The sequence below is a fragment of the Ochotona princeps genome, chromosome 1, assembly GCF_030435755.1.
Source record: "Ochotona princeps isolate mOchPri1 chromosome 1, mOchPri1.hap1, whole genome shotgun sequence".
Taxonomy (NCBI): Eukaryota; Metazoa; Chordata; class Mammalia; order Lagomorpha; family Ochotonidae; genus Ochotona; species Ochotona princeps.
In genome coordinates, this window is record NC_080832.1 from 5,759,217 (window position 1) to 5,771,600 (window position 12,384).

General features: G+C 49.9%; 1 protein-coding gene across 1 annotated transcript in view; it reads left to right on the plus strand.

Annotated features, from left to right (window-relative positions):
* The window catches only part of PRKN (parkin RBR E3 ubiquitin protein ligase), a 1,179,505-nt gene that overhangs the window by 995,377 nt on the left and 171,744 nt on the right, over window positions 1-12,384 (plus strand). The window contains exon 8 of the mRNA XM_058656181.1: window positions 4,522-4,583. Coding sequence (XP_058512164.1) covers window positions 4,522-4,583 — 62 coding nt within the window. The remainder of the gene's footprint in view (window positions 1-4,521; window positions 4,584-12,384) is intronic.

Consider the following 12,384-nt stretch of genomic DNA (forward strand, 5'->3'; position numbering starts at 1 on the left):
TGACCCAGGCATGTGGGTTATCTTCTGCTATTTTTTGAGGTGTGTCATCAGACAGGTGGATAAGAACTGGAGCAGCCAGGACTCAAACTAGCTCTCCTACAAGATGTTAGTATTTCATGTGGCAGCTTAACCCACTGCACTAAGGCAGGCATCCCTTCCCCTAGAGTTCTTAACATATTAGTTATCATTATTTCCATTCCCATCCTGGTAATTGCAACATCTATGTCATATCTGAGTCACTTTTTAATTGCTTTCTTTGTCTCATCATATCGTGCTTTTCTTCCTCTTGCCTTCTGACATGTCTTTTCCTCGCTACACTGATATTAATGTATGTGCTGGTCAGCCTAGGTATAGGACTGCAGCTGAGGGGGCCAGGAATTCCAAAGACCCCCTGGAATTCTTGTTCTTGTTTCCTCCCTAACTTGGGGCTCGAGTTTTGCTCCTCAGATAGAAATGTGTGAGAGGAGAGGAAGCAGAAAGATCTGCTCTGGAATGTTCTGGTTAGATCTCCATCCTTAACTGGTTCTCTTTTGTTGGGGTCATGGCTCTCACCAATGTGCCCCAGCTCTCGTACTGCCCTCCCTGGCAGCAGGATTCTCAGTTGACCCCCTTGAAACCCTCATTCCTGAGGCAGTTCAGACCATGGAGACTGGAGTGAAAAGGATGCCCTTCTCCCGCAGTGCTGGAGCAGGTGCTAACCCAGTGCATTCCACCAGAGAAGGTTCTTGCACACTCACATTGAGGACCCAGTAGGCTTCCTAAAGACTGGAATGCACTCACTTAGCTACCCCACACTCAGCCACGCTTACAGTGCTAGCAGTAGCGTCTTCAGGCCTGCAGTCTCAGCTGGTCCTTTCTGGCTTGCCTGTTTCTGCAAACTGAGGGGAGGGGCTGTTCTCTGATGGGACCAAGAGCTGCCGTCTAGCTTCTCCAGCTTTTCCCTGCTGTAAGCAAAGGAGGAACAACTTCTAGTTCCTTGGCAGAGGTCAGCGCTGCGTAATAAACAAATAAATAGTGCCATACTCTTTTTCTCTAAATGAAAGATTATGGAAGGATTGCTTTCAATGGCTGCTTTCTTTTTTGAAACCAAGGAAAGCTCTGGAAATAAATAGCCATTACAAGGTTCCAGAAGGCCAATGATAGCATGAGCAATGCGTTTGCTGCCACCGCTCCCCACCAGTTTTCATGTTTATAAAGCATGTTGCTGTCTTTGCCATACACTGAGAACAAAGGTGTCACTGTGATGTTCCTGGTGAATTTAGATCAGTCGACTTATCCAAGAGCAAACAACTAGGTCATCAGTGCAAATCAGAGCTTCAAACCTAGCCAATTCTTGTTTCTAAAGACATGAAACCCCGATGTTGACCTCGCCCTTCTGTGAGCAATTATCACCAACACGCACATTCAAGTGGGGACAGGGCCCAGTACTTGACATCCTTTTGAGAAAATTGGATGAAAGGAGGAGAAAGATGGGGAGGTAACTGTATGTTCAGGGACACAACCTGCTGAATTTCCAAAGGGGAAGACTGAAATGTGGTGAGCAAGCGGCAGAGCCGACAAGGTGGGAGAGGGAGTGGGAGAGGCAACTGGGCCCTTGCAGAACCAACAGGACCAGTTGGGTTCAAAGAAGAGAGGCTTGGGAGGAGGAGAAAGAACCCTTCCCATCCACCCTAGAGGAGCAGAGAGAGCTGAGTACTGGCAAGGGATATGAAGTTCTGGAACACTACATGTGACAAGGTTCCTGGGGTGGGACACAGTTTGGGACACATGATGCAGCTTCTGGATTCCCACCTGTAAAGGATGGGAAAGGCATGGTGGGGCTGAGAGAGGGTGCTCTGCAGGTCTGGCAGTTCCTCGGCCTGCCATCAGGGACCTTGGGAGCAAAGAGCAAGACCCATCTGCCACCCAAACGTTTGAACCTTTACACTTCTGCCCTCCACCCTTCTCTGCCACCCGTGGGATGGGGGTGAGGAGGTTGTCGTTGCCACATCTTGGTCTCTCCTTGCTGTCAGCAGCAAAGCAGGCTGCTGTGATTGCTGTCGAGTGAGCCAGGGAGGTAGAGTTCAGACCCCAGAGGATACAAGGCACAGCAAGGACTTGGGCTTCCACTCCGAGTGAGCTGGGAGCCCACCGGGCAGCATGATCCCTGACATGCCATCTTCCCAGGATCCTGGCAACTGCTGCCCAAAGAGAGCAACCAAGCAAGGTTCGCTGGCACCCAGCTAGATAGTGTGAGACATGGCAGAGCACAGCTCAAGCAGTCAGCTGTGACTGCACAAGGCAACTCATGTGGGGGGAATTGGGGAAAAAACAGGCTCACACCCACAGTGTTGAGACCCATTTTGCTTGGTTTTTATTTACCAAACCCTGTTTTCCATCGCTGTCACTTCCATTCCCCCTCTACTAACCTGAGTTTTTCTCCAAAGAACCAGGAGATGAATCTGTGTGCTTGGGAATAGCCGAGTGTCACAGTGGGATTACATCATCCATGGTGAACTGTGCCTACTTCCAGAGAGGCTGGGGCCCAGGGAGCCTTGGAAATTCAACATGAAAAGACTTGCATATGATGTTGGATACAGGAAGCATTAGACACAAGGGTTCATCATACAGGTGTTCAGAAACCAATCACTGCAGACAGACATCAGTGTTCAGGAGGGGGGTGCTTCTGCCGGAGTCCTGTGAGCAGCTCTTGCTGTAGGGTGCACAAATGTGAGGGCTCCTTTTTCTTTACCTGCGCACTTTATTATTATCTTTAGTCCGGACCTGGCCCAGCAGCTCCATTTTCATTCTATTGGCCTGTGCTCTGCCTACCCCAGGGCGTTCTGTGTTCCTGGCTTGCAGGTCTTGACTTGCTAGTTACAGCTCCTTTACAGCCCCAAGCTCCAGCGGGTCCAATTCCCACTGTGAATAGGCCCCTTGGGGATCACTCAGAATGTCTTTGGCCCCTTCTTCACTGTTCTCTCCTTCTGACTTTATGCTCCATCTATCCTTGTTTGTGATATTTTCCTGTGCCCACCAGGTACCTCAGCTAATTATCCAGTCTTCTGTTCAAGGTGCTTTATTTGAGCTATCATTGACATTAATCTCTTTATGTATATCTCAGGAGAATACCAGAATCCAAATTCTGAAGATAAGCTAATTTTAAATTCTGTTTCTTTATTTACCCAGACCAAAGCAAGTCAAGGCCATTTTTATCAATTTTTGAGTGATGTAAAAGATTACTTATTTTTAAAAAATCATTTAAAACATCCAAAATGGAATGTAATTACTTTTTTAAAGATAATATTTCTTCGGGCTCTCATTGTGGCACAGCTGCCACCTTTAATATCACCATTCCACATCAGGGTGCTAAGCCCCAGTCCCGGCTGCTCCACTTCCTATCCAGCACCCTGTCATGGACGTGGGAAGGCAGCAGGACATGCCCAAGAACCTGAGCCCCTGCCATGCCCATGGGAATCTGAGATGGAGTTCAAGGCTCCTACCTTCAGCCTGACCCAGTCCCATCCACTGGGGCCATTTGAGGAGTGAATCAGCAGAAGAAAGACAAACCTTCCCTATCTTCTCCTTCTCTTCATCACTCTGTTGCATGGAAATGGATATTATGCAAAGGCATATTATGGAAAATCATGATTCCAAAGTGATTTCACACCAAAATAATCCTACCTTGTAGTCCCACTTTTTCTGTGAACTTTTCAGTGTGTCACCTGACATCTGGTCACCTGCTGATACCCTCTGCCCTGATGGACTGAACACACCAAGGTTGTGTCATCTAGTGACGTCATGGCCATCTTGCTTTGAATGGGCACACACATTGGCCTGCACACAATGACAAAGCGTCTCTCGGAAATGGCTCCCACCGCTAAGGGATGTGTGTAATTCATTCTCTCAGTTATTGACAAAAGAAGATTGAAAAAAGCCCGAGCAGATTGACTGGGCAGAGCTGGAGAGGGAAGGGCACCAAACTACTGCACCTGCCTTCCCGGCCCCTTCTCCAGCTCAAGAGCAGATTCCTGTGGGGCTTAGCAATGAAGTACTGACCTACACAAAATCCTGCATAGACAAATGGTCCAACTGCGCTGTCTCCATCCTTAAGTCTGGGTGAGTAGAGAGTGGAGGACTAGCATGCTGAAAAGAGAGAGAGACAGAGACAGAAAGAGAGAGCCTGCAGTCGCTAACTCTCCCACTCCAGCGCCGCAAAATCTCAGCTCCTCTGTGTTAGGAAAACGGTGACATGACGTGCTGGACATGTTACAGACTTGCAAAGGCCAGGTCATAGTAAAGAGAGGAAAAAACAAAACTCAGGCCCGAGTCATGAGCAGCTACAGCACAGCAGTGGTGGCCATGCCTCTTGTGTAGGCCTGGCCTTTGGGTGGTGGGCCAGGCAGGTGCCCTTCAGGTACACACCAACGTCCCCAGCAACTTCGACACCCGTCACTGCCAGTCGCAGCTGTGTGTGAGAACATCTGACTGCCACAGATGAAAATGACATTCCTGTGATTAATCCTTCCTTCCTTCCAACAGCTGGCTGTTCCAACTCCCTGATTAAAGAGCTCCATCACTTCAGGATTCTCGGAGAAGAGCAGGTAAGTTTGCATCCTGAAGGGTGTGCCTTAAAGTGTTGCAAAAGGTAGGTGCTAATGAGGCGGTCCGGGTGGTCTCCCGAGAGGCGCAGTGCCTCTCCTGACCCTGAAGCTGGGAAGAGTGTGAGGCTGGGATGCACATGAGGACACTGGGCTCCTCTTCCATCCATCAGCCCCGACAGGTTATTAATAGGCACATCTGCCATCTGCCAGAACTTCTCATCTCAAACCTTGAGCGGCAGCAGCAGCACAAAGTGACAGATGAGCAAACACGTGTGGAGGTGAACAATGCCTGTGGGACCCAGGGTCCCTGACGCTGCAGACGTGGTGTGTGCTGGTGGGTTTCTGGTACTGTGTGCGTGTGCTACCCACACTTCACCACAGCCACCTTCCATATGGATGTGAACGTGAGTGGTTTGCATGGCCCACTTACTGTAGGCTGTTCAAATGCTGGAAGGCGCCTGGGGAGATGTCACACTGTAAATAGATATGCCAGCCAGTCCTCCAAGGTGCTAAATATCACACATACATAATCTGTGTGCATAACAGACTTCTGCATGTATCTGAAACATGCATCTCTGGAGCCTGGTGTGGACTTGGCTGACTCTGGATCTGTGTGTTAGATGCAGGCACCAAGGGTCCCTAAGACACTCTGGTAAACGAGTGACCACCTAACTCCCCTCTGTTGCTGACTTGTACTCCCACAGCTTGTCGCGGCCCTCTGTGACCAGACCACAACCTTGTGGAGCTGGCCCAAGATGTCTGAGGCCCCCCTGCTGCTTGCCATGTGGCTTAGTCTTGGCAGGCAGGTTTCTGATTCGTGTGCTTTTGCTGAATGTCTGTGTGTGGCAAAGGGTGACTGGCCGCTTCCGACCCGCGAGGGAAGCTGAGCAGGGCTGGTCAGGAGCGCCCAGGAAGCTGGAGTCCTCTCCGCAGGCAGAGCTTCCTGTTTTCTCGTGTTGCCTCAATGTCCACTCTAACAGAAGCCAAATCATTTGTCTCGCATATTAGATAAAAGTTGATAGCAAACCCAACAGCCATCCCCCTGAGGAGAACACCTGTGTCTCAAAGTCACTGTCCTGGGAGAGCCGAGTACAAACACCGTCAATCAGGAGTCACTGAGCTTTTCCCCAACCTTTGTGTTCAGACCATGGAGCCGTCTCTTCTGGACCTGGACCAGTATTTGTAAACCTTGTCCGTGTTTGCCTTAGAGCCGCTGATTAGGAGGGAAAGGAGCCTACTGTAATCACCTCCTTAGAATCGCATGAAAGTTAAGGCCTTCTTCACAGTCTACCAGAAATTTAATCCTGCCAGAAGCAAAGTTAGTATTATCCTGGTTAGTTAAGGACATTGATTCCCACTTCCTAAATCATCACTTTTTTTTCCTCTTTCTCATCTTCTATTCACTGACAATTACTGCTGACCTCCTGTGTGCTGAATCCTGTCCTAGCAAAGGCGGAAGGTGTTTCTGGTAGGAGTTGTGACTGTCCACATCCCACAGATGAGGGTGAAAATTGAACTCTGCAGTTCACAGCATGTGGGTTGCTGGTGACCTTGACCCTGGAAGTGATATGTGAGAGAGGAGGAGGGGAGTGGGAGGCAGCAAACATGGGCAGCTTCTAATTGTTTATTATTAATTGAGCTATAAGCAGGAAGAAAAAGAAGGCAGTAGCTTGGAATAAGGTGGTATGGGAATGAGAAAATTATCTTGTACTATGGGAAAGAAACTTCACACAGGGCAAACAATCGGGTCTGGCGGATGGAAGAGGAACCCGACCTCCTCACATGTGTCTCTGCTAAATAAAACCCATGACTCTGAAAGCTGCCACGCAAGAGGGAAAGTGAGGAATGGTGAAGGCCCTGCTGGCCACACCTGGGACTTAAAGCTCAGAGAGGATCCTTGGAGATCCAAGCAGTGGCTGCCACTACCCAAATTACACTTTAAGACTGTCAGTCTTGGAGTTGGTCCTAGAGACGAAAAGAATCATCACAGGTGAGGTTGAAGAACTTGGGGGCTGAGTGGCTGTGAGCAAAGGACTGAAGGAGTCCCATGATTTTGTCTTACCCAGGTGGGTGAAATGGTGGGAGGGTGAGGACAATGCATGGAACCTGGGTTCCATTCTGGGCAGGTGTAACATGCCTACAGCCTGGAGAAAGTCATATGGCAAAAATTGCTCTTATTTAATGTTTATTTAGGATTTACCTGAAAGACAGTGTCAAAGAGGATACACAAAAACACAAAGAGGAACAGGGGGGCAAGAGAGAGATCTTCCATCTGCTCCTTCACTCTCCATATGGACCAATAGCCAAAGCCAGGCCAGGCTGAAGCCAGCAACTCAGAGCTCCATCTGAGTCTCTCACATGAGTGACAGGAATCCCAGAACCTGGACCACCTTCTTGTGCTTTCTTGGGTGCATTGGCAGGAAGCTAGATCAGAAGTGGAGAAGCTGGGACTGGAGCTAGCATTCTAATATAGGATGCTGGTGTTGCAAGTGGCAGCCTGAGCTGCTGTTACACAACACTGGCCCCCCATGTTGGGATTTGAAAGTATGAGTTGGAGCTCAGAGGAGAAGAGGGTCTTAATTTAGAAAGAGAAAAATTTGAATCACAGCCTATTGTACTTTAATTTAAGGGGATGGCCACAATCAGGTGAGAAAGGAGAGACCAAAAGCCAACTTCCAGAAGCATGAACATTAGAGAATTGTGTAAGCAGAGTGGCAGCCATCAGGGGATACTGGTAAGGAACGTCAAACAAGGGGAACGTAGCACAGGGAGATGTTGGAGCTACGGAAGCTGAGAGGACAGAAGTGACCCTATTCTCTGTCAAATGCTGTTGACAGGTAGACTCAGACCAGGTCAGCCAAGTGCCCCTTCCTGTGGCGCAGGAAGAAGGCAGCTATGATAAGCAGATCCTGGGAGGCAGATACTTTTGTACAGGAGCTTGACTTTCCAATGGGGAGGGCGAGTCCTTCTAGAAGAAATGCAGTGGTAGCAGGAAGCATTAGAGTGGAGAGGCCAGAACTCGTGTGAGGTTCACTGGCATGACCCACCCCACAGAGAAGAGTCACTTGGTGGTTCAGGAAGCATCAGCTAAAGAAGGGAAGTCCTTTCGGACACTGAGGAGAGCTCTCAATCTGTGCAGAGAAGGGACTGACGGCTGCCTCTGCTGAGAGAGCCTGCCAGGACAGGTGGTTTCTCCACAGTGGATGCTAAGGAAGTAGTTGCTGAATGCATGAAGACACCATTGATGACTCGTCTTTTCTCAGTGAAAATATGGTATAAGTTGTCCAGATGAAGACAGGGAGGTTGATAGGGAGCAGTTTGGGAAGAATGAAGAGAAAACCTGCCCTCTCCCAGAGAAACATGGTGAAACCATGAGGAAGCTGTAAATGCCCGTTTGAAATGAGTGATTAGGAACTGAGACGTTGTGATCCATCATGGAGGAAGCCACCAACTGTGCCATTCCTGTTCAGCAATATCCAGCCGCAGGAAGCTCCAGTCAATGCAGACAGAGACAACCGTGGAGGCCTGCGTTAGCCAGACAGTGGCTGTAGCAATAGGTCACAGAATCTTGGTCCAGCCAAAAAGGAAGTCTGTTTTGAAAGAGGGCCAGTATCCAGAAAGAACGTGTTGGATTGATTAGCTAGAAGAGTTGATGAAATTCCTAAGTTAAGCATCATCATCCCCCAGTAAGCACGCTGGAAAAAAGGACATGGTGGTGAGAACGTGACAATTGAGATTTGATGGAGGGGAGCAATTTCTCAGAAAGAGAAGATCTAAGGAGGGACCATGAGAATAGAAGGTTGAGGAAGGGTCATCAGGACTGAGAAAGTAAGGCTGGAAGAGCTGAAGGGAAGCTGGGTCATCCATACAGGAGGTGAGTCCCCTGAGATCTGATCAGGAAACGGTTGTAGTCTCCCTTGGCACAAGCATGGACTGGGACTGAACGCACCAAGTCGGGCCAGACCCCAACACCGTCTGGTGTCCTGGAGGACCAGGGTAGATGTGGGACGGACTAGGCTAGGTCTCAACCCCCTACTGAGCCATGTGTGAACCGTATGTGGGTATGGATGAGCCATGACTGGGCTGAAACATCCAACAAGAACCAGTTTGGGTTGAAGGCCAGTCAGGGAAAGCCACTGTTCCTGCTAGGACATGAGGTGAACTGAATAGAGCTGGCTCATGGACCCCCTGGTATGCGCAAAATCTGGCATTGGGAGGGGTTCTGATGGAGGAGCCTGGGCAACTCCTCTGGCAGGACACAGACCCGGCAGGTAAGCTGAAGAAGCATGATAGGAAACAGCCCAGAATAGGCCATGGAAAGTTTCCCACTGGCATATATTTGGCATGGGTTGGGGGCAGACCAGGCTGAATCAGTTCAGGTCATCCACTGGCAAATCTGAGAACCAGAACAGAGCGTGGGTCGAGCCAGGTTTGGTCACGACAAAAACCAGTGCACAAAAAGGAATGCCAAGGTGAGGTTGCCTGTACCAGATGTGACCACAGTGCCCAACCAGCACGCGTGAGAACCAGGAAGGGAGGGGGCAGAGCCGGCAGGGGGAATAAGGGGTGGTTCCCTTGCTGGACAGCTACTCCCACTGGAGAGCGTGGGCTGGGATGGGGCAGACCAGACTAAGCAGAGCTACAACACCTGTGCACCGCATGTGGACTAAATCAGGGAAAAGCCAGGCTGGGCGGATTATTCCTACTGGTGCAAACAAAATTAGAGTGGGTGAGGATTGTTTGGGCTTAGCTGCAGCATCAGCTGGCAGAAGCTGGTACTGGGGGCTAATTCTGTCAAGTCAAGCCACAGAACCACCTGGAGAGTGCATAATGCGGGATTGAGAGAGACCTGGGAGGGAAATAGTGGGATCCTCCCTCTTGGGTTACCACTACTACGGGAGGGCACGAAAACTAGGACAGGGGCTGGGGTGGCTAGACAGAGAGGCACCCAACAACATCTGTGAGGGCTGGATAGTTGAGCTGGTTAGATGGAACTAAGCTTCAATACCCATTGACATGTATGAGAGCCAAATGCGATGTGGGACAGACTGGACTAGTCTGCTACATACTGGCAAACCAGGGTGGGGGGCAGGCCTGGTGGGGGTTATTGTGGGTCACTCTGACTAGGCTGCAGCTCCCACTGGTTTATGCGAGGGCCGAGTATGTGCTGGGCAGAACCAGGCTGGACTGCAACACCCATTGGTTCTAGTGGAAGTCGGGGGTTAAACCAGAACCAACCCAGCAATTGCAACCACCAGTTGATCAGGGCGATGGACTGTGCCGAGCCCTGTACTTGCTAGAACATACAAGAATCTGGTCTGGGAACACCTCAGACAAAGTTTCTTTGGAGATCTCCCCAATCGAAATGCCGGACTCAGAAGCCTAACCAAGAAAAGACAAAAGACAGAACAAGTCAATCAACTACCTCAGCTACATGCTGGCAGCGAATACTGGACAAATGGAGACTCTAAGATGGACTATGTCGATCAGTGGATTTTTCAAAGACCTCATCATGCTTGGAGTGGTGAGATTGGCAGCGATTCATAACTGGTGAACTATCAAAACCACTTGAGCAGGACCCTCGGAGCATGCCCCACATCCGGGACCTGGGGTGGGTGGGAAACTGGCTGGGGCTTCTCCCTCAATATCCCCCTTTACCTCAGATACATGAAGGAAACAATATGGAAATAATAGTCTTACACACTTTCCTATAGCCCTTAAATGTTTTTACCCTAATTAACTATGTAAAGATTGTCAAAAGTATAATAAAAATAAATTAATTAAAAAAATAAATAAAGGAGTATAAGAGATGAAGGTTGAGCCAGCCACTGCAGTCTTCCAGCACCGTGACTCTGTGGTCATATCACAGGGGTGGCAGTGAGGAGCAGAGGGCTACAGGTCTCAAAGAGGTAGAAGATTTGCACGAGTCAGGGAAGCTGAGGCTGCGGGCATCACCTGGGAGCCAAGAGACAAGCTGTGCCTCAGGCCTTGAAGTGTGTGTGCCTAAGACAAAAAGTTACCTTCATACAAGAGGACTGTGGGGGAGGTGGAGCCGTTCCAGTGAAGTCAGGGAGGAGAGAGCAGTGTTAGGAGGCAGATGATCAGGGAATTTGTTTTTTGCTCGCAGGAGCTTCGAGGGACACAAAGAAAAGGTCAGGAGATAAGAGAAGAGCATAAATGGGCTCATTGGAGACATGTTCAGACTCACACGGAAGTGTGTGATTCGGGGTAGTCAGAGGGCCATGTGCTTGGGTTTGCAAAGTGAACAGTGATGTGAGGCACGCTGGATGCATACACATGAAGTTGGAAGAGCAGCAGGTGGCCAAGCAGATCAGCTGGCAGTTCTCATCTCAGGTACAGTCCACACAACCCTCACTCTGAAAGGGTTCCTAAATGTCACAGGGCTGTCTACCGCAAACCTTGGTCATCGTAAACCGTCTTGGTCATCGTAAACCGTAAACCCAGAAAGTCACTTTCAAGTGCTATGCAGCTGTTCGAGTTCTGATTAGCTCATTAATTACCCCATAACCTTTGGCAGAGCTTCTGTAGGACTGGCAGCTCACCATCCTCCCCCTCCCCCTCCCCTCCCCCCCCCCCAGCAAGAACCACAGTCAGGGATTCCCCTGGGCAGGGCTCTCAGACTGTGGACTTCCAGCACTACTCAAAGCCATTTCCAGGGTCCAGAAAGATGGACGGTCCCATAGACAGCCTTGTTCCCAGCCCAGTCCCATCAGGACCATGTGCATGTAGCACCTTCCCCCAACCCCCCTGGAACCCCATCAGAAGCAGTGATGCTGAGACAGTGAGAGCAAGTGCAACATGGGCAGCATCTGCCTTCCTGGCCTTGCCCTTCCACAGCTGCCACAGCTGTCCAGCCTCCTTACCGCCCTAAGAGAGGACCTGTGCTCCACAGGGCTCCACACCCCTGCAGGTGTCCAGCATCCTCTTTAACACCCCAAAAGGAAACCTGCTTTCTCCATTGGCCACGCAGACTGCAGGTGTGCAGGACCCCGTTACCTCCGAGTGTGCTCTCACCTGTTTGATTTCACCCATTGTGATGTTCCCCCTCTCTGGATGGTGAGTCAAACCCCAACCTTCTCCCCACTCAGCACATGCCACCTGCAACTGACAGGTGTCCAGAGGTGAAAACAATATATATTAACAACAGAAGAGAAAATAAAACAGCAGTGTTACAGGAGCTACCACTGATTCTATCACTAACTCTTGTGCTCACCACTGACAAATGAAGGAAAGTAGGAGGAAGATGATGGGTGGTCTGGCCAGGAAAATTCTAATCCATAGAAAGCAAAGTACACTGTCCATGGGGTGAGAAGAGGTGCTGTCCCCCAACATCCATGACCTTTAACCCAGGAAGGACTCTCAATCATCACCCAGTTTTCTTTCATTTTTAAAGATGACTGAAGACAGGCAAACTGTGTTCTTTTAGACAAAAGGGAAAACAAATTATGGCAGAAGCAGTTCAGTTGTGTGTTGAGGGTAGTCTTGGAGTCATCCTGATGCCAGGTGTGTTCATGCGCAGGTGAAGGCAGAGGTGTGGGCAGGGTGGCCTGCCTGGGGCAGTGGGTCAAGGAGCAGTGTCTGCTCAGGACTGCTGATGGCAATAGGAAAGAGGGGGCTCGTGGAGGGCTGTTGGTCAGGACTGAACAGAAGCCAGGACTTGGGAAGGTGCAAAAGAGACTTTTGAGCTACACCTGAGTGCCCTAAGAGGATGCTCTGGAAAACATGACAGGACAGCGCACACCTCCTTCCCCACTCCGGGCACCTGAAGTGGGGCCAGGCA